The sequence below is a fragment of the Notamacropus eugenii genome, chromosome 3 (assembly GCF_028372415.1).
Source record: "Notamacropus eugenii isolate mMacEug1 chromosome 3, mMacEug1.pri_v2, whole genome shotgun sequence".
Lineage (NCBI taxonomy): Eukaryota > Metazoa > Chordata > Mammalia > Diprotodontia > Macropodidae > Notamacropus > Notamacropus eugenii.
This window is the reverse complement of record NC_092874.1, coordinates 90,452,633-90,469,591: the sequence shown is the minus strand read 5'-3', so window position 1 is coordinate 90,469,591 and position 16,959 is coordinate 90,452,633. Positions and strand designations below refer to the sequence as shown.

General features: G+C 36.7%; 1 protein-coding gene and 1 non-coding gene across 5 annotated transcripts in view; one reads left to right on the top strand and one right to left on the bottom strand.

The window, feature by feature from the left end:
• Positions 1-238: 238 nt before the first annotated feature.
• PAXIP1 (PAX interacting protein 1) overlaps positions 239-16,959 on the bottom strand; it is an 84,164-nt gene continuing 67,443 nt past the window's right edge. For 3 of the 4 annotated variants that reach the window (XM_072652132.1, XM_072652131.1, XM_072652134.1), the window contains 5 exons: positions 7,859-7,959; positions 6,123-6,257; positions 5,953-6,028; positions 5,806-5,865; positions 584-722 (listed from right to left, as the gene is read on the bottom strand). In XM_072652132.1, coding sequence (XP_072508233.1) covers positions 706-722; positions 5,806-5,865; positions 5,953-6,028; positions 6,123-6,257; positions 7,859-7,959 — 389 coding nt within the window. In that variant the 3' untranslated portion in view covers positions 584-705. Of the gene's footprint in view, positions 723-5,804; positions 5,866-5,952; positions 6,029-6,122; positions 6,258-7,858; positions 7,960-16,959 lie in introns of all 4 variants that reach the window. The other variant, XM_072652130.1, reaches the window with a different exon arrangement.
• Positions 1,758-1,859, top strand: LOC140497909 (U6 spliceosomal RNA). The gene has a single exon (XR_011964914.1). It is a non-coding gene; the product is annotated as a U6 spliceosomal RNA (small nuclear RNA).

Genomic DNA, 16,959 nt, shown 5'->3' with positions numbered 1-16,959 from the left:
TGAGACCCTAGTATGCTGTGTATATTTTACTCAGTCTATCTATCTACTTAATAGTATACTGATTTACAATAGCATAGTATTACTGCCCTACACATCCTTTTTTATTTAGAATATCAAATATTTAAGAAAAAAGTTTTAACTTTTTTAAGAAAATGTTTTCAACAACTTAGAAGACTGACTCTGTTCAAAATTCCTTAATTTAGGATAACATACAGTCAAACCAGAATCACATTCTAGATAAAGTTTAAAATTACATTTATTTAAAACTTGGGCAAGATATCAATATAAAAGAAAACAGTATAAGAAATAAAAATAATCAAAGTACAAAACATTTTAATTTTTCAACATCCATAATTTAAAGAGATAGCAAGGCCCTTATTTACACCCATATTTTACTTTTGGTTGAAGTTCTATACCAGTTATATAAAACATTTTAAAAACTGGCAAAGGAATCATAAAACCTAATGTGGGCTCTTAAATTCATATAATACAAAACATAATAATTTATGTTTCCTCAGAATAAAATTACACATCTTAATAAGATGCAGGTATTTTGTTTTCCTGCTTTAAATGGCTTGCCACCTAAAGAAAGCAGCTGGAAAACGAGAGCATCTGCAGGAAGCACTGGTTAATTTTATCCGGTAGTTACGACAGCCAGATTTTGTGCTCCAAGGGCTCTGAAGAAAGGTCACATTTCAGATAACATCAAGTAAATTTATATGTAGGCTTGTTGAGGAAAATAACTTAGAAAACAACGTAAAATATACACACGAAATTTACATATCTAATTTAAAGTACAGTTTTAGGTGTTTTATTCACATGTTATTAAAGTTAAGTATACAGTGTCAATGAAGGCTGTGACATCTCGTGAGTCTGTTTTCAGACTGCTAAGTACACATACCGCCCCCTCTGCCTACCCTCCGAATCTACAATAGTTGACATCATACATACCCTACAACCAGATGCCTACCCTCACCAATGAGAATGTTTTCTAAAATTTGCTCTTCTACATCACCCCTACAGGATAAATCAGATGAGACACAGGACACTAAAGCTCACCCCTCCAGGATACCTGATATACTGCCAATAGCAGTTTTTCTTTCAGCAAGGGAAGGGATGTCTGAACAGGTTTTCAATTGGATGGTTATCAGAAGAAAAGCAGCAAAAGGCAACGATTACATTTTTTATGAAAACAAAGTACTTGAAAAATGATGGCACTGTAATTTACATTAAAATCTTACCATAATAATTGCTATAAATTGTATTTTTAGGGAGTAGTCTCCAAAAAAGAAATGATTCAAATGTTATTACTAACAAAAAGCTGAGTACACCAATAGTATATTAGACAAAGAAAGCACTTTTCTCACAAGAGTACTATGAGATGAGTACTACAAGTTATTTAAAGTTAAGTGACTTGCCACAGATATCCCACAGATAATACCTGATGGAACTGGTATTACCTGAGTTATCATCTTATCTAAGTCCAGCTCTCTCTCTCCACCAAACATGTTATAAAACATTTTACTTTAAAATTCTGAAAAATATCAAATTCTAATTCTTTGTACTGCCTCACTCCCAAGTTATTCAAAGAACTTATAAATGTTTTTAATAACTGTCATGTGCTACTGTAATCACAGATTTTCAGATAAAGTAGAAGGTGAGTTAATTTAATGAAGTAGTTAAAATGGATTACAAAAAGGAAAAAGACAGAATGACCAATAAGGAGAGGATAACAAAACCTTTGTACATTGTCTACATTAGGAAATTCACTAGTGTCACACACATAAGAATGATACAAAGAAGACTAGCACTGCCCCCACAAGGATGATATGAAAATTCATGAAGTATGCCATATTAAAAAAAACTGTCAAAATAAACTAAACCAAACAAAGGTAACTTGGTAAGCTTTTCTTATGGCTAAAGGACAAACTAACACATAGGTTTATGCTTATATTTATGTCCCTGAAAGATAGGAATAAAATACTATGAAGAAGAAATTATAAGTTTCCATCCTTTAGGCTAATCCTAGTCTTTGCATTAATCTCATTTCAGCAAATAGCAAGTGGCAATAGTTTCATTTACACCTACACTTGCTACAATTCAATGTGGCTTAAAAATCATTACTCTTTAAAGGGGCTAAGCTAAAACCATATATTTGAAAATTACCTTGGGGCCTCAGTTTTGTTTTCTACAAAACAAGTTGGTTGGATCAGTATTCAGGTTTCCTATGAGTCTATTGCATTTAGTTGTACCACACTGCAGGAAGTCATGGTACTATCCCTCTCACTCTGTCTTTTTTGTATGACTATCTCATTTTCTTTTAATTGTTTACTCTTTTCCTTCCTACCAATTCTATTTCTTTCATTTAAGTAGCTATCACAGAAAAGGCAATGCTCTGCAGTAGAGGATCTAGGCTCAGGAGTCAAGAAGACCCAAGTTCAAGTCCTGGATGAGGGGGAAAGGAATAAGGGAATAAACATTTATGTACCTATTATATGCCAGGCTTTGTGCTAAGCATTTAAAAAATAATTCTCTCATTTGATGCTCACAATCCTAAAGGTTAAGTGCTATTATATCCACTTAACAGTTAAGGAAACTGAGGCAAACAGAGGTTAAGGGAGAATTTTTTTTTTGCTCTTTGCAACATACTGCCTCTGGTATAAATTTGTAAACGATTTGCATTTAGGTTACTCTCAACGGAAAAATGTTCCTCATACCTAATTCACAAAATAAGCTTTGATTCTAATAAGCTTTGAATACTTCAACGCTTCAAAGATCTGCAATTCTGCTGACACCCTACCACCAACCTCCACTAACACAGACTGCAACTCCTCTATGTAATTGATTTTTTGAAAGATGCTATGGACAGAAAACTTACCATTCTATAGCCAAAATGATGATGAATCTCTATGAACTTGTTTGAACATATGATCACAACACTGAGTCAATTCCTTGGCTTCTCCCTTGAAGGCTTTATAGTAAAGCTTAAGCTCCACTGGCACAGCCTTCAAAAATTCAATAACATATCTCCATCAGAATGAGATGTTTGAGTAGGCCTTTACTCAATGGTAACAAGCACACAATAAGCATAAATAAATAAATAAAATGTGTTGCTTATTAATGAGAACAATGGCAAGTAGGTTGTGTAGTAAGCAGATAGCAGCTGGGCCTAGAATCAGGAAGACCTGGGTTCAAATCTAGCCTCAAGTTCATTACCCTGTTTGCCTCAGTTACCTCAACTGTAAAATGGGATAACAGCACCTACCTCCCAGTGTTATTGTAATAAGACATTTGTAAAGTGCTTAGCACAGTGCCTGACACACAGAAGGCGTCACATAAATTCTAGCTATTATTGCTTATTTTTATAATTAATCCTACTATATGTTGTATAATACTAATACTACCACCACCACTACTACAATGTCGCACATGTCCACTGTTCACTTACATAGTAAGCAAAAAGATGAGTGACAAAAAAGTTGGTCCTGTCCCTGGTCTGCAGTAGTCTAACACAAGCATACAATGAGCCAGCCCCAGGAAAACAACCAATCAGTTATTTCTCAAAATTAGACTGCGCTTTGATGTTAAGAAGGCATATTCTCTGGTGAGAAACTAAAAATTTGTTTTCCATGGCCATATACACAAACCTCTGAGATTGACTATGCCTTTTAAATGGAGAAGGCTAAAGAAACAGGGAGGGAATAAAGAATGGTGAGCAAAGAGGCAGAAAGGAAATGAGGCCTACAGGAAGCTGATTACTGTGGAAAGAAAGTCTGCTGTCACAATTGCTTTGTGACTGTATCTAAGTTCCTTCAGCTATATGGCCTTTGGTTCACTTCTACGTAAATAGAGCTCCTGATCCAGGAGATGTCTAAACCCCTCTCACTCCTTGATTCTATGAGATCAGGAACACTAGGGTGACTCCTGCCTGTATCTTAAGACCAAAGAAACAGTAAATTCTCCACAATATGAGATTGCAGAAAGTGTGAACTAGAAACTAGAAGATACAAGTTTTGGCCTCAGTCAGAAGATCCTGAGAAAATTATTTAACCTCCCTGGCTCTACGTTTCATATCTATAAAATGGAGATAATTACAGCAAGTCTAACTCTCATACTATCTAATTCTTATAACAGTCTTTTAGTTAAAGGGCTCTCTGAAAAGTGTCAACTACTGTACAGAGCATAAATAGCTCTCATTTCAATAGTGCCTAATGGTTTATGCTTTCAACATATGAATTGTTACTCTCTGTATAATGTATTATGGTTTTCTGAGTACCTTCGCTTAGAGCTTGGACCTAAAGTTCTTTTGGTTTGATCTCTTCAAAGTCCTATTCTAATCGCTCACTGTCACTGGAGGTGACTCTAGGTTTTCAAAGGCTCTGTCAGTGCTGCCCAAGCTCACATATGTTCTACTGTGCCAGAAAGGCCTTCAGTGCAATCTAAGAAACACAGTATGTCTCTTCCCATGGATAAGCTCAGGTAAGTAAAGATAAACTCATCACCAAAACAGAGGCCATTTGTTATGTCACTCTTCGGCCAAGGCAATATATGAAACAACAAAAAATGCAAAATGGCCTCAATTCTGTTTGGCCTTTTCCTACTCCTTTAGTGATAGTGGCAAAGGGGTAGAGAATGTAATGGGATCTAAGAATCATTTTTAGATCATCTATAAACATTAATGTAGCTTATGTTACTCTAAATGGGAAATCCTTTTCCAGTGACCAGTGAGGAGATATTATTAGAGAAAATGAATCCTATAAACCTTGATATTTTCACTATAAAGAAAATCACAAGACAAAAGGAAAATTCTGACTTAATGGGTTATTTTTGCAATGATAATAATTTCCCTCTAAGTATATTCTATTTTTCTTATTTAAACTAGAGAATGATTTAAGTATTTTATAATGAAAGGTCCTTAAAGCAAAGAGAAAGAATAATCTAATGGGAGTAACACTGGTTGTTTTCCAGTTCTTCAGTCACGTCCATTTCTTCATGACCCCAAAAACCACAGCATGCCAGACCCTTCTATGCTCCACTATCACCCAAAGTCTGTGCAACCAATGCTTAATAGTTGTGTAACCACAAGTCACATCAATCAACCAATTGTAACCTCAGTTTCTTCACCTGTGAGACTGAGATAAAAATATCTGCACTACCAACCTCACAATGTCTATAAAGAAAACATTCTGTAAAGTGCTACACATAAAGCACTGTAAAACACTATACAAACGTGAGCCATTATTAAAAACCCACTAGTTCCACTCTGCATGCTTTTCCCTACATATTTTCAATTTTACATAACTGTCTTCAAAAAAGCCGTATGTCAGACTAAATAAAGACCCAGCCTTAAAGTCAAGAAGACCTAGGTTTAAGTCTGGCCTCTGATAGAGACTGGCTGTGTGACCTTTTATAAGTGACCTAATCACGCAGTGCACCCTGAAACAACCTAAGATTTTAAATTGCTGAAGAGTTACCATTCTGTATTGGCAGAAGGAAATGACAGTATAGGTCTAGACCAAAAAGGAAAAAAAATTTTCCTCATAAGTAAATTCTAGAGCTATGGTATCTTAATCATAAAGACCATATCTAAAAAAAAATCTTTTGGTGAATTAAGGACACTTTTTCTTAATTCTACAAAACTGCATGAAGAAACTCATGAAGAGGTACTGCTAGCACTGTTATAAAACCATAATCAAAAATGGCATTTTTAAAAAGCAAGAAAGGTGGTAAAATTCACTGTTTTCTTATTCTTGGAAAGTCACTTTAACTATCAAATATTTCATAATCTCTTTCAAAAAGGATATGATTCATAGTCCAATGTCTGCGTAAGTACTCCAGTAAGAACAAATTCTGCATTATGAACATCTGAAAGATATTAAAAATAATCATTTAATAAAGTAAAAATAATTATATAATGACAAATACACAAAAATCATGACAATCCGATCATACCTATTCCTCTTGCAAAATACTCTCGACATAAGTGAAGATCATTCTCACAGGATATTAAAATTATTTCTGACAAACTCTAAGGAAGAGAAAATAACGAGTCCAACTAATGTACAACAATGGGTCTTACAAACTATAACAACAATCTAAGAGATCACTTTACTTATATCCACCTTATTTTGCTTATGCTCCATGAGTTTACGGAAAGATGGCTGCTTAGATAATACTTTTCCTCCTGCACATTCCACAATAGCTTTCATGGTGGAAAGACTAGGACAAATTCCAGGTGTAATATAAAAATACTTTGCCTAAAAAAAAAAAAATGAAAGTAACTTGTGAATCGAGTTGAAAACTCAATAAAACCAAACCAATAGGCAGTCCAATGCTGTTAGTTGATAAGTTTCTATTTCATTACAAATCACTGACACAGTAATCTATTACTAAGTTAACTATCTGACAGAAAGAGAGGAGATGTAACGGATAGCGTTGGACTTGGGAGTCTGAAAAACACAAGTTCAAATCCTGCATCAGACACATACTATTTTAGTGTGATCACTAGCAAGTAACTTATTCTGTGCCTCAACTATCTCATCTATAAAATGGCAATCATAATAACATCTACCTCCTAGGGTCATTGTGATGATCAAATAAGATAATATTTGTAAAGTGCCCTGCTAACCTTAAAGCACCACATAAAGGTTAATTATAATTTAGAACTAGGTACAGAATTTCCTAAAAGAAATTAGATATTTTTTATGACTTAAACATAAACTGTCTCGTCCACTGTTACCAGCAGTATACAGTAGGTGCCCAACAAATACATCAACTAAAGAGATACTTCATAACAACTACAGCATCCTAAAACAAACTACCTGTTCAAATATGACAGGTCAGTGCCCAATGTGCTGACAGACACACACCTGACCATATTCACTTAACTTAGATGTATTCACCTCCATTTGACAATAAAATACTACTTGGTCACACATAGAAATAGATTAATTTGGCTACCTAATTTTTTTTTTTTGATCCTTCAACCACCATGCGCCAAAAGGTGTCGTCCCTTTCCTAGACCTCATTTCACTACGGTCCATGACATACAACAGTTTACTACATTCTTTATAATAACAACTTTTAATATGTCTGGAGTTGGGGGATAGGAAGGGAACAGACAACACCACATTTCACAGTTTGGAAAACCAGGCTATTCTAAATATAATATATTTTTATCTCTTCTCTCAAAGTCTTTCTGATACATAATATTCTGCCCCCACCCCGAGACAGGTCACCTAATCTGAAACATAAAAAAACTTATATTCATAACAAATAAAAAGCCAGAAAGTGAATACTAAACAAATCTTTTAATCTCTGAAATATATTTTAAAGTTTTTTGGTTACGAATTATTTAGATGTTTTAAATGAGTATCTTCTTATTTCACTACTAGTCTTCCACATTAATTTCTAGTTATGCAATGAATAAAAGTTCTAGATGTAAAGTCTTATAGAAATTTGTTAAAAATTAAAAATTAACCATGTAATATCTTGTACCAAGTTTAATACAAAATGAACTCTAAATTTTCTCAGGTGTGCACTGACCAAAAGGCATAACGCTGCTATATCTATTTATTTAAAAATACCAATTCTTTCAAACTACAGCAACGCTAAGCATTTACAATTAGATTCCTGAAATCCACTAGCATTTAACTTTGAGAATGAAATCACATCATTGACCCGAAGGCATGATTTACTTATCAGAATTTCTTTTAATCATCAAATTTTACAAAATGTGGATTGTTGCTTCTATCACATTTTCAATGGCAGGAGTTTCAATCAAGCCTCACTTGGTGAATGAAGGTCATGGAACCATCTCCATTTTTTAACAATCCTTTTGCCTGAAAGTCCTGCCTACCTTGAAAAGTGGTGTGACGTGTGCTCTCTTTAAAGACTCCTCTAAACTGAAACAAAAGAGCACCTCAGCTTCAGCATCTCGGAGCATGAAGTTCTGTTCATCTAGAAATAAGACAATAAAAACACAATGAAACGTGCTTCATGAAATCATCCCACAGCCCTCTCTCATTCCTCGTGAAGAAGTGACTGAAGGCCCAGTAAATTGTGAAATCTTTGACCCTTTCCCACCCCAACCATACTCCTTACTAACTTCCAAAAGGAGCCAGAGACAGGCACGTTCACCCAGTCTCAGGCACCTGCACTAATTTTCTCTGGGTTCTTCCCAAGAGGAGCACACCTAATTAAATTTTCCTAAACATTCCTGTTATCTCCTTTTGCCCCAGACAAGAATTAGAACAGAAAGAAAAACAAAAATACAGATACTTATTTGAGAACACATATATCATTAGTGGCAGAGTTTGGAGTTTAGAAATTCTTTACCCAGAATAACTAAGCTGCCAATTAAATTACATTATGAACATGTGTTTCAATATCCTATATTCATCTGTTGTGTCAAATACTTATTTGAAAATTTAACTTCAGAAAAAAAATTGCTAAATAACTGACATGTGGTGTTAGCCCTTGATCTTGAATATTTGTAAAAATCAGCAATAATTTCCCCAACTGCAAGAGTGATTTATTTACTCCCAACTCCAATCAGCCCTTATATCTAGAGGCTGCTAGAAAAAAAAAGTTATTTTTTTCTGTAAGTTTCCAAACTCAGTGTTGAGAGGGAGGAGGGGAAAAGAGGAAGATGGAAAGGGAAGAGGACAGGGACAATGTGTACATGTTTATTTGCATGCATGAGTAGTATATATAGTGAGTATAACTTGACTACATATTACTTTAAACTAAAATTCCATTTGGGATTTTTTTTCTTTCAAAAGCACTGAAATCTAGGAAAAGGTCCCATGATCATAAGATTTGGAACTGAGGCCTTCTACTGAACATCAATTCCACAATTCCCTCACTATATCAACAAATATAGTGCAAAGATAATATACTTGTCCATGGTCAATAGGAACTAAGTGGCAAAGCTAGGATTAAAGTCCAAGTTTTTCTTATTCCAAATTCAGTGCCAAGTCCACTATACTATTCCAAATAAAATTCCCTATGAGTTTCAGTCTCTGGTGTCACACTTAAATAAAAATGGGGGCCATTAATCTGTACATAAGAATCCCTATGGACTACATGATTTAAGTTTTAAAGTGTATTACCTGTATTTTACTATATTCTTGTTTTGTTAAATATCTCCCAATTACATTTTACTCAAGTTCAGTCTTCCCTTAAAGAATTGTTTGTTGCAGGCCCCAGTGTTTATAATTCTGGTACTTATAAAGTTGGGCTATCAAACTTTACATGTTAAAATTTTTCCTATGGTTTCTAACCCCTCCATTACTACTTTCATGGCTTAGTACTAGCAAAACATCTACAAGTTTCATTGTATAAAATCCTCTCCTAATTAGCTCATTTTTAGAATACAGTTTCTGAAACTATGGCCTTATAATATTCATATCAATAATGATGTAATAACAATTTATACACACTATATATACATATACACACATATATACATATGCATGTGTGTAATTTCCTTCTGACAACAACCCTGTGAGGTAGGTGCTACATTTATTATCCCTGTCCTACAAACTAAGGCTAAGAAATTAATTGCCTTGCCTGTGGTCACAAAGCTAGCAAGCATCTGAGGTAATAATTAAAACTCAGATCTTCCTCACTACAAGTTCACAACTCTGTACATTTTGCTACCTACTTCAACTCTCTGAGCTTCAGCACAATAGGAGGGCTATACTAGATAATTACTTTTTAAATTTAATTTTATCCAAGAGGTGTTAAAAATTATTACCAAAGAGGTCTGGGAATTTTAAAGACCTGAAATATATATACACAAATGCCTCTGTGTTCATATACACATATGCACACACACTTAATAGCAAACATTTTTAAGTGTCTGCTATGTGCCAGGAAAGCTATATAATGTTTTGATTAAAAAACAATCTTCCCCTCAAGATTTGCCCTCAAGTCTAGTGGGGGACAGATAACTATAATATTATGTCAATATAATTCGTAATATACAACATAAATTACTACAGCATACAATATAAACACTTTGGTGAATTACCAAAAAAAAAAAGGTGTTATGTGAAGTCAAGGGTGAAGGTTATAACCAAATGGAAGAATTCAGGAATATTTTAATGAAAGATGTGGTATATGAATTAGGGTTTAAGCTATCAGCAAGAATTCAACCAACGAGGAATGAAAGGAAAGTATTCCTTTCACAGGGAACAGCAGGAAAGTATAAAAGACATCAATGCTTCCTATATGCCAGGCACTGTCTTGAGTGCTAAATATGCAAAGAACGGCAATAACGATGCCCACCCTCAAAGGGCTTACGCAATCACCGTGTACATAATGAGGTCATAAGGTATACACAACATGGGTGGAAGACAATGGCCTTATTAGCAGCTGTGAGGACCATCCTGGAATATGTCAGATTTTAGCCTAATTTTGAAGGAAGCCAGAGAACAGAGTGAGAGGAGAAGAAGAAGACAATTCCATGGACAGAAAACGAGTACAAAAGGAAGAGGCAGGAGATCGAATGCCAGGTTTGAGGAATGGCAAGTAGGGCAGTGTTCTGAATGTGGAGGGCAATCAAGAACAAGAATACTGGAAAGTTAGGAAGAGGCCAAGCTGTGAAGAGAATTCAATGTCAGAGGACTTCATCTTCGTCTCTGGGACTGATAGGGAACCACATCGGTACCCAAATGAAGAACAGACTGGGGGGGAAGAGACAGAAGCTCTGAGGCAAGGAGACAAATTAGGAGGCAACTCAGGAATCCAGCTGAGCAATGAAAAGGGCCAGAACCAGGGTAGGGGCTATGAGTGGAAAGAGGAGGACATATACGTGATGATATGAAGCCAAAAATGATGAGGTTGGCCAAAAAAAGGTTATATGGAATGGATTTGAGTGAACCCTGAAGATGGAGGTGAGGGTGACTGAGAGGATGATGTTGCCCAACAGTACCAGGGAAGTCAGAGTGAGGAGACGGTCTAGGAGAAGGATAATGAGTTCTAAGTTTGAGATGTCTATGAAAACTGAAATACCCAAAAGGCAGTGGATGATGCAAGACTGGAATTCAGGAGATAGACCAGCGTTGAATACATAGATTTGGGAATCATCCATAAGAAATGATCACTGAACTCTTGCGAGTTAATGGGCCAGTCTAGTAAGAGCACAGAGGAGAGGAGGGTATCAGAGGACAGACATGTTTAGTGAGTATAACCCAGATGAAGAACCAACAAAGGAGACTGAAAAGGAGCACTTGAGAAATAGAGGAGAACCAGAAGAGTAGAGTCATGACCACCTAGAGAAGCAGGATTATCCAGGAGGGGGCTGACATTACCAGATGCTGCAGAGATCAAGAAGGATCAGGATTGAGAAAAGATCACTGGATTGGCAATCAGCAATTAAAACAGTAACAATAATAGCTAGCATGCTATTCACTTTACAAGTATCACACTGGATCCTCAAAATAACCCTCGGAGGTAGGTGCTATTAAGTAGAGGTTAAGCAACTTGCCCATAATCATACAAGCTCATATCTGAGACTGAATCTCAATTCATATGCTTCTCCCCTTCAGGCCAAGTGCTCTATCCACTGCGCCACCTAGCTGCCTATAGGGTTGGTGCTAGAGAGCAAGATATAAGGAGTAAGATGAGGTTAGAGGCCAGACTGAAGAAGGTTTAGAAGAGAAGTGAAGGTACCAAGTGGGAGATGACTTTCTCAAGGGATTTAGGCAGAATCTAGAATGGATAATCAGGTCAAGTGAGGGTTTTTTAAGGATGGAGGAAATATGGACATATTTGTAGGCATCAAACAATGAGCTGGAAAATAGCAAGAAGCTAAAGATTAGAAAGAGTAGGGATGACAGTGGGGGTGGGGGGAGAAAAGGAACCTGCTGGAGAAGTTGACGGGATGAGATCAAAGGTACACATAAAGAAAGGCCTTGCAAAGGAAGACTACCTCCTCAAATGAACAATGGGGAAAAAATACCTGAGTGATGTGAGATGGGGAAGGGAGAAGATGGAATTCTCAGTCAATGGTATCATTTTTTTTAGGTGAAGTAAAGATCTTCAGTTAAAAGGTGCCACAGAAGCCTAGAAGAGAAACAAGGTTCCAAATAGCTGTTCTAGGGTGGGACAATGTAGGGAGAAGGGAGAAGTATAAAGAAAGACAGAAAAAAAGTATTTATTAAGTGCCTATGACATGTCAGGCAACAACCCTACAAGTTAGGTGCTATTACCTCCTTTTACCAAGGAGGAAAATGAGACAGATAATGGTTAAAGGACTTGCCCAGGGTTACCTGGCCAATATCTGAGACAGGATTTGAACTCAGGTGTTCCTGATTCTAGGTCTAATGCTCTATCCACTGCATCACCCAGCTGCCTCTGCAGCAATAAAGACTGCCTTGCAGCAGTAAAGGTCCAGATAATATAAATGTGTAATAGACCTAATCAGCACAATTTCATGGTTTTCTTGAACTCTACTCAGGAGCACATGAAGAGAAAACAGAGGCAGATGTTGAGGGTATTAGGGTTTGGCAAGAAGTCACTGATAGAACTAAATAGGATGGGATTTGAGAACAGATAATGGTGAAGAGCTGAAAGGTTGACATAAAGAAGCAAAAAAAGTAGCCAGTACAAGGGAAATGGCCAACAGAATGGAGGGGTGAAGTCAATGGAGGTAAAGTCAAGGATGACAAAAAGCATTAGGGGTCTTAAGGAATATGAAAAAACAGACTGAGAAAAGATCACAATCAGATAAAGGAATTCTGGAATTCATGAAGACAGAAGTGGATTAAGAGTAAACAGCGTGGAGGGGAGGGCAGATAATTTGGGATCTTTTTTATTACTATCATGTTTGGCTGAAATACAGAGGGCATGACGGATAATAATTTGAGATAAGGTTGGAAGGTATTATTTTGCCAGGCTGAGGAGGATTCTGAAAGTGAGGTAGGAGTCTATTATTTCCTCAGGAGGTTACTTAAGATTTTTAAATGGAGGAGAAACATGAACAGACAAATGTATAAGAAAGATCATATGGCAATTTTATATAAAGGATGGATTGTACTATAGAAAGCACAGAAGCAGGAACACCAGTTAGAAGGCTATTTATTATACAAGTGAGTAGTAATGAGAACCCTCAAGTATTGGCACTATAAAAAGAACAAAATGTACTTGAAAAATGCTGTATAGATGAAAGTGACAGTACCTATAACGGATTGGATTATGGAAAGGGGCTGTCTTTGTGTTGGCATATGAAGACATAAAAGAACTGTCTCCCTACCTCAACTCATTATAAGTTACCAAGTTCTCTCTGGTCCTATTCTCTACACCAGTTGAATTTATTTTGATCCATGGTTATACACTGCACCCTTAAAATATCTGAGGGTGTTGGCTTCAAATTAAAGTATGGATAAATAGTAAAGACTGGTCATCACTATCATACACCAGGATCATAAATGCTCATAAAATTTAAGTGAAAAAAAAAAATTTGGAGGCCACAAAGACAATGTTATTTCCATTGTGCCAATTCATTGCTCATATGACAAAGATGGCAGAGGATATGATTTCTAGTAGTACACACATGGCCTTTGGTGTCACACAAAATAGGAAAGGAAACAAAGTTTATCACCACTGGAATTCTCCTCTTCGCAAAGTACTTCAGAAGGGTTACCACTTGCTACAGTAGTATTTACTACTAATAATAGCTAGTATCTTTCCTAGGTACTTTCTATAAGGAGAAATTGGCTTTTTAAATAGCAGGGCTCTAACCATTTAAGTGAATAAATGAATAAAGAATTTATTAAGTGCCTACTATGTACAAAACATACTGTGACAAGTGCTGAGACACAAAGAAAAAAGTAAAACGGTCCCTGCTCTCAAGGAGTCCACATTCTAATGGGGAAGATAACATATGAAATGTTGTAGCTCCAAGTTAAAAGGAAAAGTTCCATTGTCCTTAGGAGCACAGTGTCAAAATAGATGTTAATGCTTCTTCTTTAATAATGTCATTTCCACTAATAAAACCACATCGGTTTCAGATGCTGAACCATCTGATGCTGCCAAAGAGTGGTGACAAGAACTTTCTTTTCTGGGTCTGCAATAGCTATGGCTGTCATACCTGCACAAGCATCTATGAGACTGACTTTCCAAAGAGGCTGTGATGGCTGGAGGCCCTAAGTTGGAGCACTGTCATTCCCAAGACTCTTGGAGCTCTGGGTCCTAGGCTGCCACTGGGGTCTGAGGGGAGATGGTGGTCAAGGCAGTTGTGGGGTTTCACTTGCCTGGCCATGTGCTGCCTCCTGCTTTTCTCTTCAAGGTGCCTTAGTGCTTTAACTAGGTTGTCCTGACCACCCTTTGGGCAGCAGATGGTGGGAATGGCTGGCCACCCCTTCCCCTACTCTAATAATGGCTATGAGAGCTAATATGAAAGAAAGACCAGTGGTCTGCTCCCACTCTAAGGCTCCTATGTTTACCTCCCTGTTAGAGCTGTTGCTGGTGGTGATGAACAAAGTGGGTCACTTTTCCACAATTTCACCTTATTCTTGATAGTGGCTTTGGAGACTGGGCTAGAAGGAGGTTTGCTGGTTTGGGAGACACCCCTACCCCAAAAGCTCCTAAACTCAGGATTCTAGACTACCTCCCTCCACCAGGGTCTGAGGGGAGATGGTGGTCAAGGTGGCAATGGCAGTTTGTGGCAAGTGCTGCCTGTCTCCTATCTCTTTCCAAAGATGCCTTTAAATGGATTTGCTGCTGCTATTATAAAGCTCTTTCCCTGTCATTACAGAGCACAGTCTACAATCTGCAACAGAAATTAGGATATATAAAAACTAAACCATCAAAACTAGACCTGATTCTATCCTTCCAAAGCTAGAAAATGTGTTTCCCTCATAGTGGATCTTATTTTATCACATCTCCCAGATTTTCTCCACCTTCACTTGCAATACATAGTCTTCCTTGTATTTTTTTTCATGCCAAATAATCATTAAGTACATTTCACTTCTGGTCTACCATTCATATCATAGTCCCTAACTATGGGCATACTTCAAGACTCTCTTCTGTTCTCTCTCTATACTCACTTCTTGATCCTGTCAACTCTCATGATTTACTAGTATCTCAAGTGCTTAGCCCGGTGCTTAGTACATAGTACTGCAAATGCTTAATACATGCATTTTATTCATACATTCAAGCATTCATTCATTCATTCATTCATTCATTCATATTTATATAAATGACTCCCAATCCAGTTTATCAATCTCCCGAATTCTATTCCTTCCCATCACCAATTGCCTTTTGGACACTTCAAGCAATGTCCCAAAACATCTCTAATTCAATATGTCCAAAACAAAATTAGCTTTCCCTCAAAACTCACTTTTCTTCTAAATTTACCTATTTCTGTTGAAAGTACCACTTTTCATTCAAGGCTTTCCTCAAGTCTTCTCTCACTCACCATTTATCCAGTCAATTTCCAAATCTTAGAATTTCTGCCCCCACATCTTTCACATCTGTTCCATTTGCTCTACTTCCAAAGCCACCACCTGTTGCCTGGGCAAGAGCCTCTTCATTACTCTCCCTGCCTCAAGCCTCGAACATTCCGATCCATCCTCCGCATAGTTACCAACATGATTGTTCTTAAAGAGAAGTCTGACTCCTATTCAAGGAACTCTAGAGCCTTCCTGTTGTCTCTAAGCTAAATACAAATACTCTAGTTGATTTTTAAAGCCCTTCACAACCTGACCCCAGCCTGCCTTTTCGAGACCCAATTTACATTGTTCCCTTTTTTCATTCTCTGAAGTCTAGCCAGACTGGTCTCACTATTCTTCACACATGATACCATCTTATATCTACCTGTCTCGGCAGTGGCTGTTCCCAAAGGCTTGGATCCACACCCTTGTCACATCAGCCTCAAAAACCCTTACTTCCTTCATGACTCAACTCCAACCTCTACATTAAGTCTTTCCTGATTCTCTTCCCCTCACCCTCCAGCTGCTGGTACCTTCCCCTCCTAAACTACTTTACATTTATTGTATATTTGTTCTACATAAACTTGTACATGTCACCTGTGATAAAAATGCGAGCTTATTCAGGGCTGGGACTGCTGCATTTTGGGCTTTTTTTTTTTAATCCCCAGCACTTACTACAGAATGTGGCACATAGTAGGCAGTTACTAAATGCTTACTGACTGAATGATTAACAAGTTCTATAGCTTCACTCACAATACTCTACATGTTTAGGTGCCAGGAAAGGTTACGATTATTCTCTCTACTGCATGTATATAAGGCTAACCTTTTAAAGGGAAAATCTAAGTCATTCCTTGGTCAAAGATTACATTCTTTTGGCAACTGTATTTTTTAATAGCTAGACTACAAGTGAAGAAATAGTAGTCTCTCAGTTTACTTCGGTCTCTCACTGAAGAATCTGTAACCAAGTATGTTATTAACAAAATATAATGCAATGTGACAAAAGTAATTTTTCTTTCCTAATACTGTTCAAATTTCCTAACCTTTTATTTTTCCATCTGAAAATGTAAAGAAATGGAATCCTGAGACACAAAATCCATGTGTTAATTGATGATTATTAAATGATTAAAGAACAAATTAAATGTTTGTTGGGATGAAAATGGAGTAAAGCTCAATTCTAATAAAACAAAGAGGTCTGCATGTGAATATGTGTGTATGTGTGTGTGTGTGTGTGTGTGTCTGTCTTGTCTGTTTGAGACACTTCCCAAACTTTCACTGCTAAGTGATGCTTCCATTTAGGGCAGAAAAAGGACATCAACCAGATTGCATTTATCTTAAAATAGCAGTAGACGCCAGAGTTGCCAAAGCTTGAAATATTATAAGATTTTAATTAATTCATACATATTATTTACAATTGTAGAAGCTTAATGCTTGTGATTATACAATAATTACATCTAGAACACTTTGGAACAAATCAACTCCCAATGGTTTAATTAAACTTTTGCATTTGGCATTTTAAAAA